At 39.1% G+C, this 21,408-nt stretch overlaps 1 protein-coding gene across 1 annotated transcript in view; it reads right to left on the bottom strand.

The window, feature by feature from the left end:
* LOC105932592 (rho guanine nucleotide exchange factor 26) overlaps positions 1–20,788 on the bottom strand; it is a 34,454-nt gene extending 13,666 nt beyond the window's left edge. Inside the window, exons 1-11 of the mRNA XM_012871819.3 lie at positions 20,541–20,788; positions 18,605–20,088; positions 17,424–17,472; positions 17,172–17,314; positions 13,172–13,228; positions 12,582–12,742; positions 10,275–10,427; positions 10,031–10,163; positions 7,579–7,653; positions 6,114–6,203; positions 4,458–4,612 (exon numbers count right to left, since the gene is read on the bottom strand). Coding sequence (XP_012727273.2) covers positions 4,458–4,612; positions 6,114–6,203; positions 7,579–7,653; positions 10,031–10,163; positions 10,275–10,427; positions 12,582–12,742; positions 13,172–13,228; positions 17,172–17,314; positions 17,424–17,472; positions 18,605–19,990 — 2,402 coding nt within the window. The 5' untranslated portion in view covers positions 19,991–20,088; positions 20,541–20,788. The remainder of the gene's footprint in view (positions 1–4,457; positions 4,613–6,113; positions 6,204–7,578; positions 7,654–10,030; positions 10,164–10,274; positions 10,428–12,581; positions 12,743–13,171; positions 13,229–17,171; positions 17,315–17,423; positions 17,473–18,604; positions 20,089–20,540) is intronic.
* Between the last annotated feature and the right edge of the window lie 620 nt (positions 20,789–21,408).

The raw sequence follows: 21,408 nt of genomic DNA, 5'->3' as shown, positions 1-21,408 counted from the left end.
TTGCAGTCATTTCTGGTGTGAGAGGGATTCAATCTTTCAGTTAAAGCTGCAGTAGGGAGTTTTGAGGAAGGAGGACACCAAAAGTTACCTACTGCACCTTTAAAGTAATAGTTTAAGGAGTTTAAGAAGTGTTTATATTCTAAGGCACAAATAGGGTAAAAAACTTTAGAGTGTTTGGTAGCACATAGCAACAACACTATTGAAGACCATGTATTCCTAAAAGGCAATTTGAATTATAATTTCATATCTTCCAGTTTATATGAAACATGTCACCAATTGCTAAACTCTGATTAACCACTTTTTAGGTAGTGGTAAGTTTCTTTAAAGTTTCATGTTTTTCATATGGGGGAAAAAAAGGAGTTTGGAAAACATAAAATGAATGTCAAAAAAGCCTAAGTTTAGGCAGCTCACATTGCTATGTGTTATTATTGCTCCTGGTTATCTGTACATTTTAGGTCAGTTTTGTTGTTATTATTGCACTTTAAGTTGACTTTATCTAATCTTGTGCAACTTCTTTTCTTGAAAAGTCAATTAAGTTTAAGTTCTGCTCATTAAAGTTCTCTGTTAGAAATTGGAGTAGTGTGGTGTATTTAGCTATTATGTTGTAAGAAAGCTGAACAAATGTGATCTGTTCAGCTCCTGTTGTTCTGGACCCATTACGCTGGACCCGTTACATGATCATTGCTGGACCTCTGAACATGAAGTTTGAGAATCCCTGTCATAGAAATTGAGGGTAGGAATAGAAAGCAGGCAGCTGGCGAGTTAAGCTATAGTTCCTGTTCAACACTTTCACAGTGTGCGATAACTATGTGGTTTGACATGGGGTAGATTTCCAGCTTGTAGTTTTAAATCAATGAAAATGGTTTGTTTACAAGAAGTTCATATCTAATACTCTACATGGACCAATACAAAACCAATGCAAAAATACTTAAAAAGTAAGAAAAGTGATAAGGTTTAGATATTAAAAACCTGAAATTGAGTTCTTAATACATTAACATAAAGTAAAGTATACGCGGCAAATACAACACTATTGTTGTTTTAAATCACACAACCAGTATTATTAACATTGTCCAACATTACCTTTATTCTGAAAACCTTCACAGATGTGTGTTTTCTACTGTCTAAGAGTCGTGGTTCTGACCCCGCTACTTCTTCCCAGAGTTAGCATTATGGGAAACATAAACAAGTCAAGAAGAAGCAGAGAAGTTTGAAGCAATGCTGGATTTAGCTGTTTGCCACACATTTCAGGTCATGATGACAAGAGACAGCTATTGTGTTGTTATGTCGAAGAGGGCTTGCGACCTGCTGCTATCTGGCTGGCCTTGTGAACCTCCAGCGTGTTTCTGCTTTCATTACAGGCAGCTGGAGTGAAGCAGAGTAGCGTGCAACAGCACGGCTGCAGCGCTCCCCACGGTACAAACCAATATTATAACAGCTTCTCCCGTTCAAAATCAAACACTCCCTTTACCAAATCCCTTTTTAGAACACGGTCCTGACACTTTGCACTCTCGGAGTCTGCTGTTTCAGATCAGATTCTCAGAAAAACACTAGAAGGAATGTGTTTTTAGTGTTTTTTTTATTATTCTTGGGAACTTTCTGTCTGCAAAAGCCATGGCAATCGAATCCAGACACATGACAAGGGTATTTTGGAAAGATTTTACAAGCATGAAACCACACGCAAATTAAAAACACATAACTTTGAGGAAGTTCTTTGCATATTTCTATATGTTTTTATGCAGTTGTCGAAAAGAAGAGGCATCAGCAGGCTTGAAAGCAGAGTTGGTCATGAAAAGGTTTAGTGTTATAGACTGTTAATGGGATGTGTTGAAGCCGAGACAAACTTCAGAAAAACAGGGTTAGATTTATGAAACCCAGCTCAGCTCTGGAAAGTTAGTTAAATCCTGTTTTGTTTTTTTGACTCCCAAATGGATTTAGTTATTACAACCAATCATATTCATTGAGCTTATGACGCATATTTCCAACACAATAAAAACATTGAACCCTAATTGGTGTTAGAGTTTAATGCTGGTTCTACTTCATGCAAAATGACAGCAACTCAGCTGCTGCAAAAGAAGATAAGCAATCTAACAGGAAACACACAGTTCAATCAAAAATGATCACTGGGTTTTATTTAATCATTATATACAACTAAAACCCAAACCTATTCATACCCAATGCAAATGTATATTATTCTTGTCTTTTGTTCAGTCAAAAACTTTGCTTTCAAGAGAAAATGAGACTGTCATCACCTAAAATATAAAACAATGCACATTTTTAAAAAAAAATGTACTTTCAAAATTACTAAATTGGTACGTCAAAAATTACTTATCCCATTCTAAACAGACAAGCATTATTGCCACTGTAGCAATTAAACTCTTAATGCTTTTTGCATCTTTCCACTAGTATTTATATTTGCTGATGAGCTCTAGTCTTTAGCTCCCTTCACAGATTTACCATCAGATTTAACCTTAACCAAGCCACTCTAAATAGTTTAACTAAGATTTAACTAAAAAAAATGTTTTTTCCTTCAAATCTAAATCTCCAAGTTGCTGGATTTCTATTTCTGCATTTTATATGGTTGATGTGGAATGAAAAATATGGGCATTCAGATGCTATTCAATGCACTGCTGTATGACACGGCATATTCTTTTTTTTTTTTTAAATCACCTTAATACAGAAAAATGTAAGGGACACTTTGAGAACACATCAAATCTCAATTTGAAAAATGGAATGGGTGTAATGTGATGAAAAACAAAAAGATGCCACAGCAGTTAATGAAAATTTGCATCCACAAAGAGCTTAATCCAAAGTGACAGAGAGAGTAAAACTGAAAAACCAATGTGGCCGGCGAGTCCAATTTGCTGAAATGTTGTTGCAGCAACATAAAGTGCTATCGAGTAGTTTGTGTGGCCTGCGTGTGCTTGTAGGCATGCCTGGCTGCGTAAAAGGCATGTTCATTCTGAGATGACATGCATTATCACACACCAGGAGGAACCCAGGTCAAATAATGGGTCTAAAGATTTCATCCTGATATTTAATGGCAGTCATAGTGCCATCATTTATCCTGCCAGACTGTTTCCTGTCTCCCCCAGACTGTGCCGGGGGAGACATGTAACTTCCTGGCAATGTGATGCATTGACACGTGTATGTAATGGCACATGCCATCCTGGTGATGTTAGACTGCCTGTGCAACCTCTGTAGGTAATGACACTGACTCTGGTTAAATGCAAAACTACTGAAACAGAGTTAAAAAAAATGTCTGCGGCTTCCTCCCGCAAAACAATTCTTGTTTTTTGTTGCCCCTTTAATGCACCTGTACTTACGTAACTTTATTAAGACCAGAACAGCCGACACTGATTAACAACCCCCTCTGCTACTGAACTTACCAGATCAATATTCCAAAGGTTTAGCTGACTTGCTATTATACTCTGATTAAAAAGTGTTCCTCTATTTATTTTTTAACAGTGTATTATTAAAGATGTGTTTACACATCCGGAACATTTGTCCAAATTAAGAGTTAAACTTTAGCTTAACTGGTTACATTCTTCTTAGACTGAATCTGCCCCTCTGCTCCCTCATTAAGATATTAAACCTAGACTTCTTAGAGATAAGACACATCTACCTTTCGATTTTTCCATTACGTACGACAACAGCTTGGGATGTGGATCCTTTTACATTTTTGATCTCTTATCTAAGAAATCAGGTGAGATATCTCAGCTTCCCGCTCAAGTTGCCAAGTTAAACAAGCACCAACTTCAGGATAGTGGAAAAGCCTGAGCTGAGCCTGAACCTACACCACCTTCCATCATACTTGGCACCCCAAGAGGTTTGTAAAACACAATAAAACGGATTCCTCTCTGTTAAATCTTCTATAGTGCAGCAATGTTTACACTGAAAATGTATAAAACTCCAACTTAAGGAGAAGATCTTACATTAAAAAAACATTTTCTTTGGAATGAGAGACTTTTGTGAGAACTACTTTCCTACTGAATAAATTAATTAAAATTAAGGGTTCAATTTCCAAAAATTTCTGGTATCAGATTTTGGTAATAAAATAAAAGCGTACTCTGAGACTGTTGCGCTTTGCAAAACCGCTCATTTTCATTTATGGTATTGCTTTTCATCTATGTAATAACTAGAAAGGCACAGAAAAAACGTGTGTCATTTTTGGAAATTTCACCTTTATCCTTCACTATAGACAGCAACATTTCTTTTTTCTGAAGGGATTTTCCTCAAACAAGTTCAAACATGATGATTGAGTTGAATAAACTGCATGCCCCGCCTGCCTTTCAGATACTTGGTTCAAAGCAGAGAAAACCAGAGGCTTATACTTTCACCATGACTCTGTCAGCACATGTGAATTATAAGCAAAGCCTTCAGTCTCAGGTCACACTCACGGCCAGCACATAAAACGCTCTGCTCTAAAGGTCTGCGTGGCTAAGAGCTCACCAACTCACCCTTTTTTCTTGGTGACGATGAGCACGTCATTGAAGAGGAAGAAGTAGACCTGGTGTCGGGATTTCCGCTTCGTGAAGATGCCACTGTCTTCCACAAATGCAGTCAGCTCCCCTCTTTTTACCATCCACCTGGAGGATGAGACCAGCGGGAAACGCTGCAGGAGAGGAGGAAAACAGCAGATCAAAACAGCAAATCTAATAAGAAATGCAACAGATTGTAAAACCTCTGTAATGTCGGGGCTAGAGGGCCAAAGGTGATCAGTTGTCGATGCAGAGACATCTGTGAATCCCAAATGTTCCAACAGCTATTTCCCACGCTAGTTAGACACGCAGGAGCCTGCCAAGCCTTGTGTGTTTAGTGAGTGTGGAGTGTCTGCGCCGAATTGGAGACGGTGGCACGCATGCTTTACATTACAGCTACATGCATGCATGCAGCTGCATTACTGCCCTTGTGTTCCCCTGTCACAACTTGGGCTCTACCTATTTGTTGAGAGGTAGAGAAGAGGAACGTTATTTAGCGAATAAATATGAGTTTTGTGTCGAGTCAGTTTAACACTAGAATAGACGAGAATCATCTCTCATTTTTTTCCTCAGTAAGATAAAAAAGTCAGTGTGTGAGCACTAAAAGTGACAGATGTATAAAGCGCTCCAAGACAGTCACATTACAAAACCAATCACAATAAATAAAATAAGAAAATATAAGATATATAAAGGTTCCCAAGAAACGTAAAAGAATATTGTAATATACTATCAAGTAAACTGTACTTCTATATTTGTAAAAGAAATACAGACAAAAAATTTATAAAAGAATAAAGAAAACACAAATGTTACTGTAAAAAACTAAAACAGCTTTGTCTATTAAATGTGATCACAGATGTATTGCACGTAGCGTAAAGTGTAATACTGCTCAGATTTCTTTATTTGGTTTTAGCTGAGAACAGTGTTGATAGAAACCAGTCCTCTTTGGGAAAGTAGGCTGATAATGTAATAAACTAGAATTGTTCTCCTAATTTTACTTGCCAGAAATTAACCCCCAGAGCAAAATATAGGAATAGACAAAAAAAAAAAAAGATGAGACAAGACTGCCTTCTGCCAAAAAACATGAAATGTGGCTTATATGTGAGATGTACTAAAACAGTCTAGCTAAAGTTGTCTATTAACGTCTCAATGTGTTAAAAACGTTCTGAAGGTAGCACAATGTGAAGAATAAACCTGTCTTTCTTTAGGCTACATTAAAAAAAAAGAATGTGTCGGCTAGTCCTAGCTGTCAATGTTTTTCTCTCAACTAAAAGAAGGCTGGCCGACTTTCACTTGCCATGGAAAACAGTCCAAGGTTTGGAGGAGAAAAGCAAATTTCCAAAAACAGATGACCTTCATAGCGATATCAGCAACAAGCTAATCTCTCCTGGACCTAAAATCTGAGCCTTTTCAAAACTGTTAGCAGTAAACAAATGGAAGATTTACTATTTGTTTGTGACTTTATTGATAATAGACAAATTTAGCAGCATGAAATTTGAGTGTGACTCAGCATCATCTCAACCAATACAAAAAAACAAAACACAGCAGATTGAGCAAACAAGTAATTTACCTGCAGGTTGGTTTTACTTCATTTGCTCATTTACTACAATAATAAATTATGATGTTTCACGTTCATACCTTAATTTTGAACTCCAGCTGAGAGTTGATAGTGTACATCATTTCTGTTCTCTCCATTGTGCGAGCTCCTTCGTTGCACTTTCGTACCACCTGCTCACACAGATAAGCATTGTCTATTAGAAAAAAATTCAATGTAACTTTAATAATATTCAACATAAAAGGTTTGACTGGAGGTAACTCAGCTGTACAGAGAAGAGAAGCAAACAATAAGGGAGCTTTCTCTCCCTTATTGTTTGCTGTTCAAAGCCAATCAGTTGCACTAAAGAAGACTACTACTAGAATACCTCATCGACAAGATAGAAAACTGTCTGTATGAAAATATTTCAGATCACAATGAACCAAGACAAGTCAAGGTGCTAAAACTCTGGATGCACAACTCATCACCCTGATGAAGGTTATGCTTATTTTTTTTAAATGTCTCTGTAATGAGTCGGTGTAGTTTATTTCCTGAAGTCTATGCATAAACATCACAATTACAGTAAATATGTGGCATATATATATATATATATATATATATATATATATATATATATATATATATATATATATATATATATATATATATACACACACATATATATATATATATATATATATATAATTCATAATTAACTATGAATTACAACTAAATAATGTAATTCATATTATTGAAAGGTTAATTTATTTATTCACTAAATGAAACACATTCTGCTGATCAATTACACACAGCCTTTTTTCTGTAAATGATTTAGATATTTTACACTTATAGAATATTAGAATATAAAATTAGAATATTACATCAGACAAAAAATAAAATAATATATGGGCATAGTGAAAAGTATGTTCATTTCCTGCTTAAAGTTTTTTTATTTTCAAAAGGTATGATGCATATTAATATTTCAGACTGTATATGATTGTATAATGTATTATTCTTGCATCTATCTATCTATCTATCTATCTATCTATCTATCTATCTATCTATCTATCGATAGATAGATAGATAGATAGATAGATAGATAGATAGATAGATAGATAGATAGATAGATAGATAGATAGATAGATAGATAGATATTTTTACATATACATTTTTCTTTAACCTTTTTATATAAAAACAGTTAGGTTCTCTCATACTTTTTTGTGTTTGTGTTGTGTTAAAAGCATTTAAATGTAAAGTGTGATCATTATACTCAAGCTTACCATAAAGCGAGGATATGATACAGGCCCCTGCCAATTTTGCAATCATTTTAGGATGCTGTAGGTATTTTTCCTGACCAGTAGCCAGAGCAAACTCTTTATATGTCCATTTGATGGTAACCCATTAGTATTATACATATTTTATATACAAATGACAGCAGATAGCTTAATTGCTGTGGGAATAAGATGCAAAAGGCCATAAAGACAAGGTAAACAGACCACTAGAAGGTTTAAATATATTTGATCTCGCCCTTTTATCAAGATGTAACTGGTGAAAAAAAAGCCCACCAACCTTGCTCACGGCCTGCAGGGCTCTCTTGCATGTTTCATAGTGTTCCGAGTCTTTTGGGGTCTTCTGACAGATGGTCTGCAAAACAGATGTAAGACATGCTTCACTTTAAAGAACTAAACATTTGTGGACATCAACCCACTCTTGCCATTTCTACAGAAGGCCTAAAAGGCAAGCGAAAAAACAAAAGAAAATAAATTACAGATTCATATCTTAAGTCTGACCAAATTATCTTGGGTCAATAATTGTTTTATTCACCTGCATTTCAGGGCTATCGCACATACACTCATGCATAATGCAACAAAAAAGCCCCAATACAGAGTTATTTGTTTTCCTCTTTTCTTCTTGTTTTCCACTTAAATGTTTCAGATTATTAAATAAAATGTTGCTGTGAAACAAAAATAACCTTAGTAAGTACTAAAAGCTGTTTTCAAATGCCATCATTTTTAGAAAGCTAGGCACACTTTCATTAGCCACATCCAGGGCCAATTACTGCTAGACCTGTAAAATGAACAATTCACTTAAACAGAACCTATCTAATAACAAGTAGTAAGCTATAAGATGAGAAAATGCAATTCTGCTTGACCTTAGCTAATTCAAGAAGAGAAAAGAATGGAACTTAAATTTACCAGTCTAAATGGCTATAAAGCCTGCATGTAAGCTACCCGATCTCAGGATACAAACTTTGGTTTGGTTAAATAAATAAGAAGAAAATGTGTTTCTTTCATTACACATTTAGAGTGTAACTCTGTCTGTGTTTTTGCCACTGCCACACCTGAATTTCCCCTGTCGTGGGACAATAAAGGAGTTTCTTATCCTATCTTGTATTTTTTTTAATCGTCATAGGACATGACTAGGCCCTTTAAAGAGAATGACAGGCCAACAGTTTGTGACCCTAAGCTCAAGTGCACTTGGGTTATGAGTAATATCTCAATAATCCAAACACCAGCAAAACCTCCAAATCCACCTCAGAATGGATAAAATAAAAAAAGGGTGTAGGGGAGACCTAAATCAAATGGAGAATCTGCGGCAGGAACGTAAAAAGCCATTTCATAAACAAAATCCCATTAATGTGCCTGAATGAACAATTCTGCAAAGGTGAGTGAGCCAAACTTTCAACCTTAGTACTATAAAAGACTGTGGGGCAACAGTGGCAGAGGAGCTAGGAGTTTGCCTTGTAACTGGTGAGTTGCCGGTGTAGGTACCAGATCTGCTCGGGTGGTCAGATCAGTTCGGGGTCCTGCGCTTGCTGATAACGTGACATTACATGATTAGCTAATGTTTGCACAAAGCAGTAAAATGATGTAGTCAGTCCGGATTCCACCCGACGGCGTCTGCCTCCTGTTCGAGCCGATACAGGGAAGCTGATCTAGGGCTGCTGCTCTCTGTCTGCTAGCCGGCTGTTGAAGCCGAGGAGAGCAAATATCCAATGTCCAACCTAAACTAACTTCACCGCAGTCTCACACCAGCCCCTTCACGGCTGCCTCAAGACACAAATGACAGAACAATTGGTTTCTTTCACGTAAATTTGCCAATAACACATAAAAAGTTGGTAGATTTGTTCCTAGTGGCTTTTTTGAAGAAGAAAAAAGTTTGAAAAGTGCAATATTGCTCACTATGGAGGCACAAGATGGATGGAGGAGCTGTGCTGTTTTTTAAAGACAAAGCTGCTTTTATACCCTACAGTGGCAGAGCTACCGACGTTACAGTCTCAGAATTATGTCACAGCCACTGAAAGCAATGTTAATTCAACATTCAGTGCAAGGCCACCATTTAACCCTAGGAAGGCACCACAAAGACAATTTTAGACACAAAAGCAGGATTTCAAGAAATATACACTTTTTTTTTTTTTAAATAATGACCAGTATTTGTAGACAGTACTATGAGGCAATCATAGCTTATTGCCAAAAAAAAAAGTTGCTTTGGGAGTGAGTTACCCTTTAAGCCTGACAAAAAAAGCACACACAAAAAACAACAAAAAAAAACAGAAGAAATATGTTGAGGAATAATTTCTTTTTCACAGCACTGGATGTTTAGTAGACTGGTCCAACAGGGTCAAAACGACAGAACTGTGGGAAGAAATAAACTCCAATTAAACTTTCTCAGGAACCAAAATTCTCTCATCGCATAAGCATAAACCAAAGTCCCTTTGGGATCCACTGAAAGAAGGAGCAAAATGAAATTATGAAGAAAAGAAAAAGAAAAAAATGAAGACCACACTCTGCTGCCAAAAGAAATGAGTAAGGGACAAGGAAGAAGAAATGGAAAAACAAAACTAAAGGAAGGAAAGTGTAGATAAATCATTGTGGATTTTTAAAGAATGATGTGAGGTCACACAAAACGCCTCTGTGGTCACAACACAGCCAGCGCAGAATAAAATAAACAAAGTGTTGCATAACACTCAGAGTCTTGTAATTCCTCAGCCCGAGCTACTGTGCATCTTTGGTTCACTCACGTCCATGAGAAGCGGCAGCCGAGTGATCCTCTGCATGGGCAGGATGAGGAAGGAGATCATGGGCAGGTTCCTGCAGTCTGGGTGGCTCTCTATCCTGGTCAACACCTCCTTTAGCCCTGAATTCTTAGAATCGCTGAAAGTAAGAAGGCTGAGTCAGAGGAGTACTGGTGATAAAGAGAGAACGCTTCTGAGGAAGAGTCACGTTGGGCCGAATCTGTTTCAGTACGTTCGCTCGGTCACTCACAGCAGCCTCTGCAGTGTTCTCTGCTGGTAGACCTCATTGGAGCAGTACGTGATATAAGGGTCGAAGTTGGACTCTGCATGCTTGCAAACAATGTCGCTGATGTCCTCTATGATGATACTCTGTTGGTGTCTTTCCTCCAGCTCCAGAAAGAACCTGATCACAGACGTGGTGGTAAAAAAAAAAAAGACCAATGATTAGCTAGACATCGAATTATGAGCCCCAGAAAGGAAAACACACAACGCACTAATGAACAAAAAGCTAGGAAGACAAAACAACCCGCCGATATCTTACGCCTGAAAACCTGCTAAGATCATGAAAAGGAACTTCCCTGATACTCAAAATAGATACAAGCCTTCCAGTGGCCATTACACTGATGCTTTTCCTCTTCCTGAGCACCAACAGATGGCCAGTTTAACGACATGCCATTTGTTGGACTTCAAGAGAGTACGTGTTTTCGCTTGCCCCAACTTAGGTGCCAAACAGGAAGCCGGAGTGCAGACACAGGATGCTGCCCTTGACCAGTTGGATCATGTCCGAGCTCATCTGGAAAAGACGCAGCCCAGATCCCCCAATTTCTAATCTCTCAACAAACCCATTGTGGTCTGTAAATGTTGAACGCCGCTTCTGATGACCATGTCATATTTGTTCATACCTAATTCTGTTCTTTTCAAACTGACCTGCTGCTAAGGAGCTCTTGCCATCTGGCCCATGTTAGGATTGGGTATTTAAGCAGATCAAAGTTGCAACTATTCAGAATGAATCTCCGCCTCTGGCAAAACAAACATGACACCAATAAGCGTAAATTGCTTGAGTGAAATTAGCATGCTAAAGAAACAACGACTTGCCTCGAATCTCATCAACTGGCTCTGTCACTGTTTAATGGTCACATATCATGGGAAACTTTGTAAATTAAATGACACATACCAAAAGAGAAAAACACAAAGAGGAACATGCCTACAGATAAAATAAACAATACAAACTCCCTATCATCCAGTCCACACTGGATCCTGGCTGCAGAGACATATTAAGTTGTTGATTTGAAAAGCAAAGTTCAAAGCCTTTCTTCCAGGTAAAACATGTTGCTTAACCGGTGTTGTAGGGTGCAGCCACAGATCACATGCGCCCCGTGAATGTGAATGAGAAATCAAAGTGAGATGGGTTGAAACATGTCTGAACACTAGATGCAGCGATAATAAGGCACTCAAAAATACACATATAAATCCGATGTACATCAGCATGCACCCATCATAAAAGTTCTAACTTTGGTATTAGAACTTAAAAGTTCTACCAAATATAATCAGACTAGAATAAGTGACTATGACATACTGATATACTGTAAGTCTTTAAACAAAACTTTCTTGCAAGACTGGGAATATGTTATGTTGTTTGGCAAATATTAATATGAGCAAAACAATTACAAAATGGAATTCCACAAGGCTTTAATTTCATGCATCTTTTATTTACATATAAAATGCTCATCCCAGTTTTTATTTTGATGACACAATTTTACATTTCCTGATATCGATGTTACCACAGTCCCTTAGAGCCAATGGACAAAAGTCAAATTATTTTACCTAAAAAAGATTAGAGATGAGCACTTGGCTAGACTCAATGAGGCTACCAATGCAACAGAGCATTCCAGGAATTACAGATTAATTTGATGGGATCCTTACTGTTGTGTAAAAAGGTAGCTGTTGCCCTTTTAAGATGCTACTGCCAAGTTTCCTTAATTTTCCATTTCATTACCTAGTGTATGGAATGTGCAACCAAGAAAAGCATGCCTTTGCCTTTTCCACAATTTTCAGAGAGATCTTTGGAATCTACCAGAGATATAAATCACATCTACAACCAACTCTGACAATCATTTATAGGAGCAACAGATAACTCGGCATGTCCACCGCTGAGATTGCATATATTTCCACAGTCTCAGCTTTCATAGCCTCTAATGGATGAGTGTTTCCATTCATTCATTAGATAAATTGTCACCTTAGCCAGGAATGTTTTAAAATCGGCCAAAACACAAGCAGCATAAAATCATGGTGGACAGCTCAGCCTGGAAATTTTCCTTGGGGCAAATTTTAGTCACTGTGTTGTGTTGTTAAAATTGAAACCTGCTTGTTTGCATTTTTAGTCTTCAGTCAGTGACCTGCGGTTTTAACACCATCTGTTTCACACTGCAAAGCAATTCCATCAAGATAAAATATTAAGCAATACACTATCATCCAAGTAAAATTGAATTATGCTATTCACTAAACAAAGTAAATGATCAAGTCCTCTAATAACATCACGGGAAACCCACAAACTTACTTTTTGCTAGCCTCGCAGACATCCGAGATGTTAGAGAAGAGGTGATGGTGGTCAGTCTTGGTCATCACCTCCCTGAGCTCTACTGAGCTCTTGAACAAACGGACAAGAATCTCCAAACTGTGGAGGTAGGAGTGCTCCGACGAGATCACTTCAAAGATGGCCTTAAAAAGAGAGAAAAGCGGCAGAGATGAAACCTGATCGGATGAAAAATGAGGGTTCAGTGAGCGCACCGGGTTCATTTTTTCACACAGTCTCCCCTGGGCTCTGTCGTCAACACGTCTTACATATCTGCAAGCTTCAGTCATGTCTGTAATGTCACAGAAACCATTTACATCCAAAAAATACCTCTCAAACAAGTTCTGTGCCTTTTGAAATAACCTGTATAATCATTACTCATGTATCTTTTTCCCGAAGTTGGAATAAATTGTGCCCGTCAGCTCAATAGCCCCCGCTGCATGTTTTTTCTTGTGTCCCCTTTAATGGGTTTTTTATTGGTGTGAAAGAATTTATAGGGACAAACGGAAAGCTTATCCCAGCTCTTAGGAACATTTAAAAGCATTTTGTAGAAGAAAATAAAGCATGAATCCTACCTCTTGTCTTTTCCGCTCCTCCTGACTCAGCTGTTCAGCCAGGCCACTTTTCTTTACCTACAAAAAATAATAATATTCATGAACGAAATGTTATTGTTTTTTCTTTAGTTAAGACTTCCCTGACCAAATTTCCATGTATTAGTCTTTGTCTGTTATCTCTTCACCAAGGAAAAGCAACCCTTTGCATATTGAGTTCATGATAGAGCTGTTTGAGCTTTTGGCACAGCTATTTATTCTTATTTGTTTTATCAACAGTGCAAGTACAACAAATAGAAGAAGTATGGCAAATCAAACCTGCCGTGGTCAAGAATAATAAAAAAAAAATAGAAATGGCTTGACTAAAAGAAATACAATTGCAACAACAAATGCAGCAACAAATGAATAAGTAGATTACTAAATTAAACACAATAACAATAAACGTTTCAGTTTCAACACCCACTAATTTTGTTTTCCATTTAATTCTCAAACCAGTGTTGTGAAATAGACTAGGAGCGGAATAATACCGAACATTTCAGCCCTAAGCTGTGAAGTATGCATCATCCGGTGAGGAACTCCAATGGTATGACAGACTCCATGGTTTCAGTATTAACACAGTGATTTAAAACAAAGATGTGCACCATGATGTAACTGCTTTGGCTTTTACTTTAGGTGCAGAGAAAGACAACAATAGCTGACCGGCGGAAGGCAGCAACAGGTGCAGGAGGGGCAATGCTGCATCACTAGATCCTTGATTTCCTTGATACCAGCACAAGGCAAGTGCCTATGTAGGATTAGGATTGACTGAAGAAAAGGCTCCTTCTCTTCTTTCACCTCATACCATTTAGGTAACATTACACCTAAATGAGCATTGTACTTTCTTCAGACCTCCTTCCTGACAAGGTATTTATTCCCTTTCTCCCACAAGCTTCTCAGCCCCTTTAGATGTGAAGAGAACGCAACGAAACTGCCTCTTGCAGGAGCAGTGTCGCCTCTGAGGTAGTATCTGCCCTGTGGTCTGAGAGCAAACGCACCTGAAGCTAAACTAACATCTCTAGTGATCTTTCAATTCCCTTCACATGTGCATATATCAGTTTTATGATTTATTATTTATGCTCTCACTTTTGATCACGCTCCACTGCCCTGTTTAAATATTTTTGAGCAAGATCAACAAGCCTCCCTGCGGTGCCAGGCGAATTCACCCTCTTTTGTACGGCGCAGGGCGTGACAAGAACATAATCATTTAGGTGTCATCATTTAAGCTGAATCTGTTTCTTTTCTTAAGGTTTGCACTTGAGAACGTAAACTCCAAGTGCGCCCCACCTTCTGAAACATTCAACTGTAAGTCAACAGCATAATTTATGGGATTTGATGTCCGACTTCTCTCTATATAACAAAACCAGGGAAAGGCAGGGCTGCCTGAGATGTCCCGATAAGGACTGACTCACTTGAAGCCAACCTGTATGGCTGGTTCTTGCACTCACTTCCCGTCACACCTCCAGAATAACAGCACTGTTTCACCATTGCCAGAAAAATAAACGACTGTGATGCTCCAGTGTGGGAGTTACGGTAACACAAACCAAACAGACACAATATCCAAAGTTTGTCCACAAGCTGTGATCGGAATAAAAGCATTCCCCTCTAGCTCTAATTATTACGCGGGCCAATCAAAAAGTATTCAAAACCCTTCACCTTTTTCCACACTATGTTACATCCCAGACTCAAAACCAAACTGTGCATATTTTCTGACATTTTTCTACAATTTAAATCGACTGAATTTTATTTATGTAGCACCAATTCACAACACATGTCATCTCAAGGCACTTTACAGAGTCAAATTCAATCAAATCATACAGACAGATTGGTCAAAAAGTTTCCTATCTAAGGAAACCAAGCAGAAAACAAATTACATTTATATTTACTGTATATAAGACATTAAAGAATTACAGATATATACACCCTTTGCTGTGACTCAATATCGAGCACAGTTGCATCTGAATTCCACTGATTGCTCTGGAGATTTCCTCAGAAAGTTAACTGGAGTGCATTGGCTAATAGAGCACACTTATTCACATAGGGTCTCACACTCACAGTGCATACTAGAGCAGAAAGCAAGCAATGAATTAAAAGAATTTTCTGCACATCTCCGACACAAGAAATCTAAGAAGGGGTAGAGACAATGAATACCTTAAAAAGCACTGTAGTCTCCGTTGCTCAGAACTGGAAGATGTTTGCAACCACCAGGACCCTTTAGTGATCTGGCTGCCTGGCTAAACTTAGCAATCACAGAAGGGCTTTTGGTCAGAGAGGTGACCAGAAACCCAGCGGACACTTGAGGCAAACTAATAGTGTTCCCTTGTTGAGGTGCAAGAACTATTCATAAGGTCAACCCCTGTTAATGCACTTCACAATCAGGTCTTTAAGAGCGGCCAGAGGGAAGCAACTCCTCACTAAAAAAACACTTTGAAGTGCATTTAGGGCAAAAACACCTGTCAAATAAGGCAAAAAAAAAAAACATTCTGTGGTCTGATGAAACGACAAGAGAAATTTTTCTGAATGAAAAATAGGTACTGCTCAGCACCTGGGTAACCCAGAACATACTGTGAAGCATGCATGAAGCAGCACCATATTGAGGGATTTTTTTTTTTATTTCTATTTCATTTTGCTGTAGAAAACAGGCCTTGTGTAGGGTAAGAGGAGAGGTGCAAATTTAGATCAAATGAAGAAAATCTACTCCAGAGTGTTCTGGGGCAAAGAATATGGCAACAAATTAATCTTATATCCTGACAACAACCTGATGGACACAGTCAAGTTAAAAAAGGAGTGGCTTCAGTCTGTGAATGACCTTAAGTGTCCCAGCCAGTCTACTCTTTCAACTCAATCCAACCGAATATGTCTGGAAAGAGGACCTAAACACTTCCCTTATCCAACCAGATAATTATTGGACCCTAAAGACTATTTGCACACTTTAAGCTTCACAGGAAGCACGTTGGTTCAATGCTATCGAACTGATTAATTTATTAAAAAAAGAAGAAAAAAGAAAAAGGGATATATTATGTCATGTGTCTGTGTGTTAGATGTTATCTATATGCATCCTGAACCTGTCTCAAAAAGATCACCATGGTAACACATGATGACAGTAAAGGTCCTTGATTAAGCTCTAGAGGATCTCCAGACAGGCATGGGAGAAAGTACCCTAAAACAGATGTGCCTAGCTTATGGAAACATACGCGAACAGACGTGAGGTTGTGATTGCTGCCAGTGGGGCTTCAACAATGTATTCTAGAAAATGTCTGCAGTTTAAAAAAAAAATGTGGAAAAAGCAAAGAGAGGTGAATACTTTTTGTTGTAAATGCCAGCAACTACTCTGGAGAATGTTTTTTTTTTAGTTTGCAAGTAATTTGACATTAATTAGAGTTTGCGCAGCAGTTTTGAAACTGGTGCTAATTAATTCCACCACCCGTCGTTGATCCCAAAATTACACAAGAAACGAAAAAGCAGATGATGAAATGGGTTTGGAATGGGTTTAATAAGAAAGTAAATTAGCCCATCCGCTTCTGATATATTCCTCTGTTCCTCCATTCCAATCTGTGACTGCATTATGCACCACAGAATCACCATACATGTCCCTACTGGGAACATTTTGAGCATATTTGCAGTCTGACAAGTAACCAGGGTTTGCCAACACACTGGCGTGAAGCCCGGCAGCGCTTCCAAGATGTACTCTGACGGACTGTCTGCCTCTGAGGCCACGTGTGTCCTACGAGGAGCGTGCTCCCCTGATAAACAGTGAGTGCCACAGAAAAACAGAGGCTAGTGGGAGGATGGGTACGAAGTGGGGCCAAACTGGTTGTGACAGCATTCTTCCAATTCCAAGACTTCCAGCCACAGCAGCGAGATTGTCATTATTCAGGGCGTAGAGAACGAGCATGAAAGACCTACCACAACCTTTCATGTGTGTGTGTGTGTGTGTGTGTGTGTGTGTGTGTGTGTGTGTGTGTGTGTGTGTGTGTGTGTGTCTAACCACGGTGAGTTGGCTCCAGGAGGTACGTATCGGTCTGTACTGCACGACGATGCCTCTATCAGGCTTAGGCGCCCTTGATTCAGCGTCCTCATCAGAGTCATTATGAAGGGCCTTCTCTTGGTAGTTCTGGTAAAGCTCCTCTTCTGAATCGTGTGTTTGTGACAGAAAACAAATCCATTTAAATTAAGGACAGCAGACATTAACACAGTTGAATGCAACACAAACAAAACAACCATGTGTGACAGACGCTACCTTCGCTGTCAAACGTCCGCTGAGATGTCAATTTCTTCCTTTGTGGATTCTGAACGAGAACCAAAACACAATGACTTTAAACCACTGAGTTACGAGGAAGTGTGTACCTGTTCTTAACCAAAATCAACAACAGTCATCTGACCATGACGTGTCTGTCTACTTTATAGCAACTAGTTAAGTGTGGACACAGTGTCTTATTGCATCATAACCTCCAACAAACAAGTTAATTGTTTCCCTGTGAGGCTTTGTCCTAACACAAGTTTGTGCCACAATGGTCAGTCTGTGTTGTGGTTGGACTTTATCCCCTCCTGAGTGGTGAAACTTTATCAAAGCAATCTTTGTGCACACCAGTATATAAAGCCATTAGAAGGATTGTGATTAACACAGTCAAGAAATCTCTGCCTGTTACAACAAACAAACAAAATAACTCAGCGGATTACCAAAGTTCACAGGGGTCGCTTATTGACTACGAAGTCAAGTAAAAGACCTTTTGCTTTGGATTTGACCTGCAGACACACAACTAGAGCCGCTCTTAAAAGTTCCCACACCTGTTACAATGCCAGTTTTTTTTTTTTTTTGGATACATTTTTACATTTTATAAATTTTTCCACATTGTTTTTGTGACAAACACAGTTTATACAACTGTGACCCAAGTAATCAAGTTTAATTTTGCCAGACTACAACCACAAGGCTTTTAGAAAATTTTAACCAGGATGTTAGTTATTTTGTTGTTGTTGTTTTGTTTTGAAGGAAGGAGTTTTTTTGTTTTTTTTGTTTTTTTTGCTAAAGAGTAGGTCTTAACTAATAAGATATAAATTAGCAAATGTCAGAAAAATCATACAAAACCACAATACAGTTTACTTCAGGTTAATTAGATTCATTTTAATTTGTCTTAGTTGTTTACCCAAGAAATCAAAAGTCCATTAAACAAGTGCGTGCAAATGCAAATGTGTCATTGCAGCTTTCAGATTTTTTTAAAACGTTGCAACCGATAAGATTTGTTATTCAATTAGATTGTACAGGAAAACTGGCATACTAAAGTTGACAAAGTAGTTTACCAGGATCTAATTTTTTAGTTAAAAAAAACTGGAGTTTTAACAGGGGTGTAAAGTTTTTGAGCTCCACTGTAAAAAGACATGCACTTCAAAGTAAATTATCAATTTATGAAGAGATTGGCCCACCTTGTTTTTATTGCCGCTTTCAGGTTTTTCCATCTGAGGACTAGAAGACTTTGTAATCCTGGGGCTGGCACCTTTTGGCGTTCCAGGACTTGTTGGATTTAAAGAGGTAATATTTGTAGAGCCAGTGGGTGAACCGAGGTTATCCACCCCACTGTTTGCAAGCTGGGGCGACTGATGGTTCTTTGGATCAACCGAAGGAACGTCCGTGTGAGCTTCGCTCACCACTGCTCTCCTGTAAGACGTACTCCTCAAAACTCTCTGTAATGCCCCTGGGCTTTGGTTCTCCCCCTCTGCTTCTTCAGTGTGGCCCCCTCCGGTAGAAAAGTAACCACCTGCTTCCACCATGCTGAGGACTTTCAAACCTCGTTTGGGATGGTCCAATCCCAGCCGTTGTGTCCCAGTAGGAGGCACTTTGGATTGCCGGATATCAGATGCCAATCCTTTGGGAATAAGCTGCTGGGTGCCCATCTTCAGGGCAGCGGGACTGTTGGTACTAAGGACCATGGAGGGAGAGGGGGAAGCAGTTGGGGAAAGCGATGAGGAGGTGGAGGAGATGGAGGAAGAGGAGGAGGCATTCAAGGGGTCTTGTGAGGATGTCGATGAGGTTGTCCGAGACTGCATGGGCAATGAATTCCGTCTGTCAGGTGATGGGGAGCGAGGGGTGGGAGGGTCTGAGGTTAAAGATATAAGTGATGGGATGCTTGAAGTGGAGCTGTTAGAGGGGGTGAGAGTATCCTGCAGTGGAGATGAGGAGCTGAATGTGGATGATTGTGAAGACAGTTCGTAGTGGTTGTTATTAGGTGTGTGTGGAGAATGGACATGTGAAGAGGAGTTGTGAGTAGGAGTATCAGGTGAGGGGGTGTTTGTCCCAGAAGTGATCTGGTCTTTCTCCAGGTCCAGATCAGAAGAGCTTGATTTGGATCTCTGTATGTCCTTGTGATGATTTTCAGAGCATACACTTTGTCCATTCCTGGTTTTTCCTGTGCTGCTATTGCCATTACACTCTGTGTTATCCAGTGAAGATCTGTTATTTCCAGACTTATACTTGGTCATTGAGAAGCGTCCATTGTAGAGGCGTCCTATGCTAATGCTCCTAACAACTCTGTTTCTCTTCGACGGTTTGTGTAAAACATGTTTTAACACCATAGTGTTTGCATTGAAAGGCTGGGGTGTGACCTGCAGCCTCTCAGCTGCCTGGCACAAAGTGAAGGAACATTTGTCATCTCCCACAGGGTAGTCTGCAGTCCTGACCCCATTAACGTGGTAGCTCAGGGGTCGTGCCTTGGGTTTGTCTAAATCCTGGAAACTTCTACTGTTGTCTGTGCGCCGCTTCCACAAAGGTGTGATGTTACTGTTGGACAAGTCTACATCATTACCCAAATCCATGGCTGGTGCACCTTCTTTTCACTATCTGTGGTGAATCTTTCAGGTCACTGTGCAAGTCAAAAAAAAAGAAAAAAACAAGCACAGGGATTGGTTCCCACCTTTGAGATAAACAAAAGAGAGGAACACCAGTCAGTATCACAGAGCACATAAGAGTCCAAATTCACTAGGATTACTCATTAACATGAGTTCACAGAAGATACCAGCAGGAACTACAGTCAAGACACATCAGTGGGGAAACTGCTTGAAACTGAAGGCAAGTATGTGAGGACAGTTCAAAGTCCTTTTGTATTTGCTCATTGTGGTGAAATGCCCCAATTACAAGCTCCAAGCTAGGAGGATACTGTTGGTACCAAACAATCGCTGTCATGCCACAAAAGGAAAGCTGTGGTATGAGGCAAGAGTTTAGAGGTTTCTTTGAATTCTTATTAAATGAGCTCCGCGCTGTTTTAATCTAGACGCAACCTCTCAAAACAGTCAGGGCAAAAGCGAACGGTTTATTAACACTGCGCAAATCCAACAAGGTTTTCCAGCAGGTTGAAGTCCAACTCACCTCTAATCCGCAGACCTGGTGCAGAATACGCTCATTGTACCTGCGCTCTGGGAAACAAACTGCTTTATTTAGCGAAACACCAACGAGGGAAATCCAAGAGCATCCAGCGAATATTCCTTTAAACCGGATCTTGTGCAAAAGTTACAGAAGTTTATCTGACCGGGGGAAAACTCCAGTGCGCGCCGCTCAACTACGCGCCTGTGCGCCTCTGAAAGGCTGAGGACTTTCAGATCAGCAACAGGAGGAGGAGGAGGAGGAGAATGACGGGAGGAGGAATGGAAAGGAGGGACTGCGAGAAGAGCAAATAACAGCGCTTAAGTACGGGACAGGGCGCAGGTATGTCCAACTTCTGCTCGGTAATAGATTTCTGAGAACTATGGAATGGAACCCCACAGAGAAGAAAACAAAGGCGTTATATTCTACTGCAACAAACGAGGAAGCCTTATAGAGCTGATTTAAGAAAACAAGCAACACACGACGTGTGCTGAATGTCCTCAGAGTTCGAGCATTCATCCAAAAAGATTAAATGCTTAATACTGATACACAATTTAAAAAACAACAAACAAACTATAAAACTACTGGGAAAAAGCTGTAGATGATGAGAGCTTGTATAAAAACAACTATCTGAGCTGTCAATCCCAGTAAATTTATGTTGAAACAAAATATATAACCGTTTGGCCCATATATACATTAACTTATATTTTGACCACATCTTCCCCAAAAGAATGATAATAATGAAAAAATAAAATAAAATCAATTTATTACCAGACAAACAAATCAATGAACACTTTTTTGTTTTGTTAAGAAAGAAACAAAGCTGGCGTTGGACAAATAGAATCACCTGTTGCTGTGTTGCGCCATCGTGTGT

The sequence above is a fragment of the Fundulus heteroclitus genome, chromosome 18, assembly GCF_011125445.2.
Source record: "Fundulus heteroclitus isolate FHET01 chromosome 18, MU-UCD_Fhet_4.1, whole genome shotgun sequence".
Classification (NCBI taxonomy): Eukaryota; Metazoa; Chordata; class Actinopteri; order Cyprinodontiformes; family Fundulidae; genus Fundulus; species Fundulus heteroclitus.
This window is presented reverse-complemented; position numbering and strand designations above follow the sequence as displayed.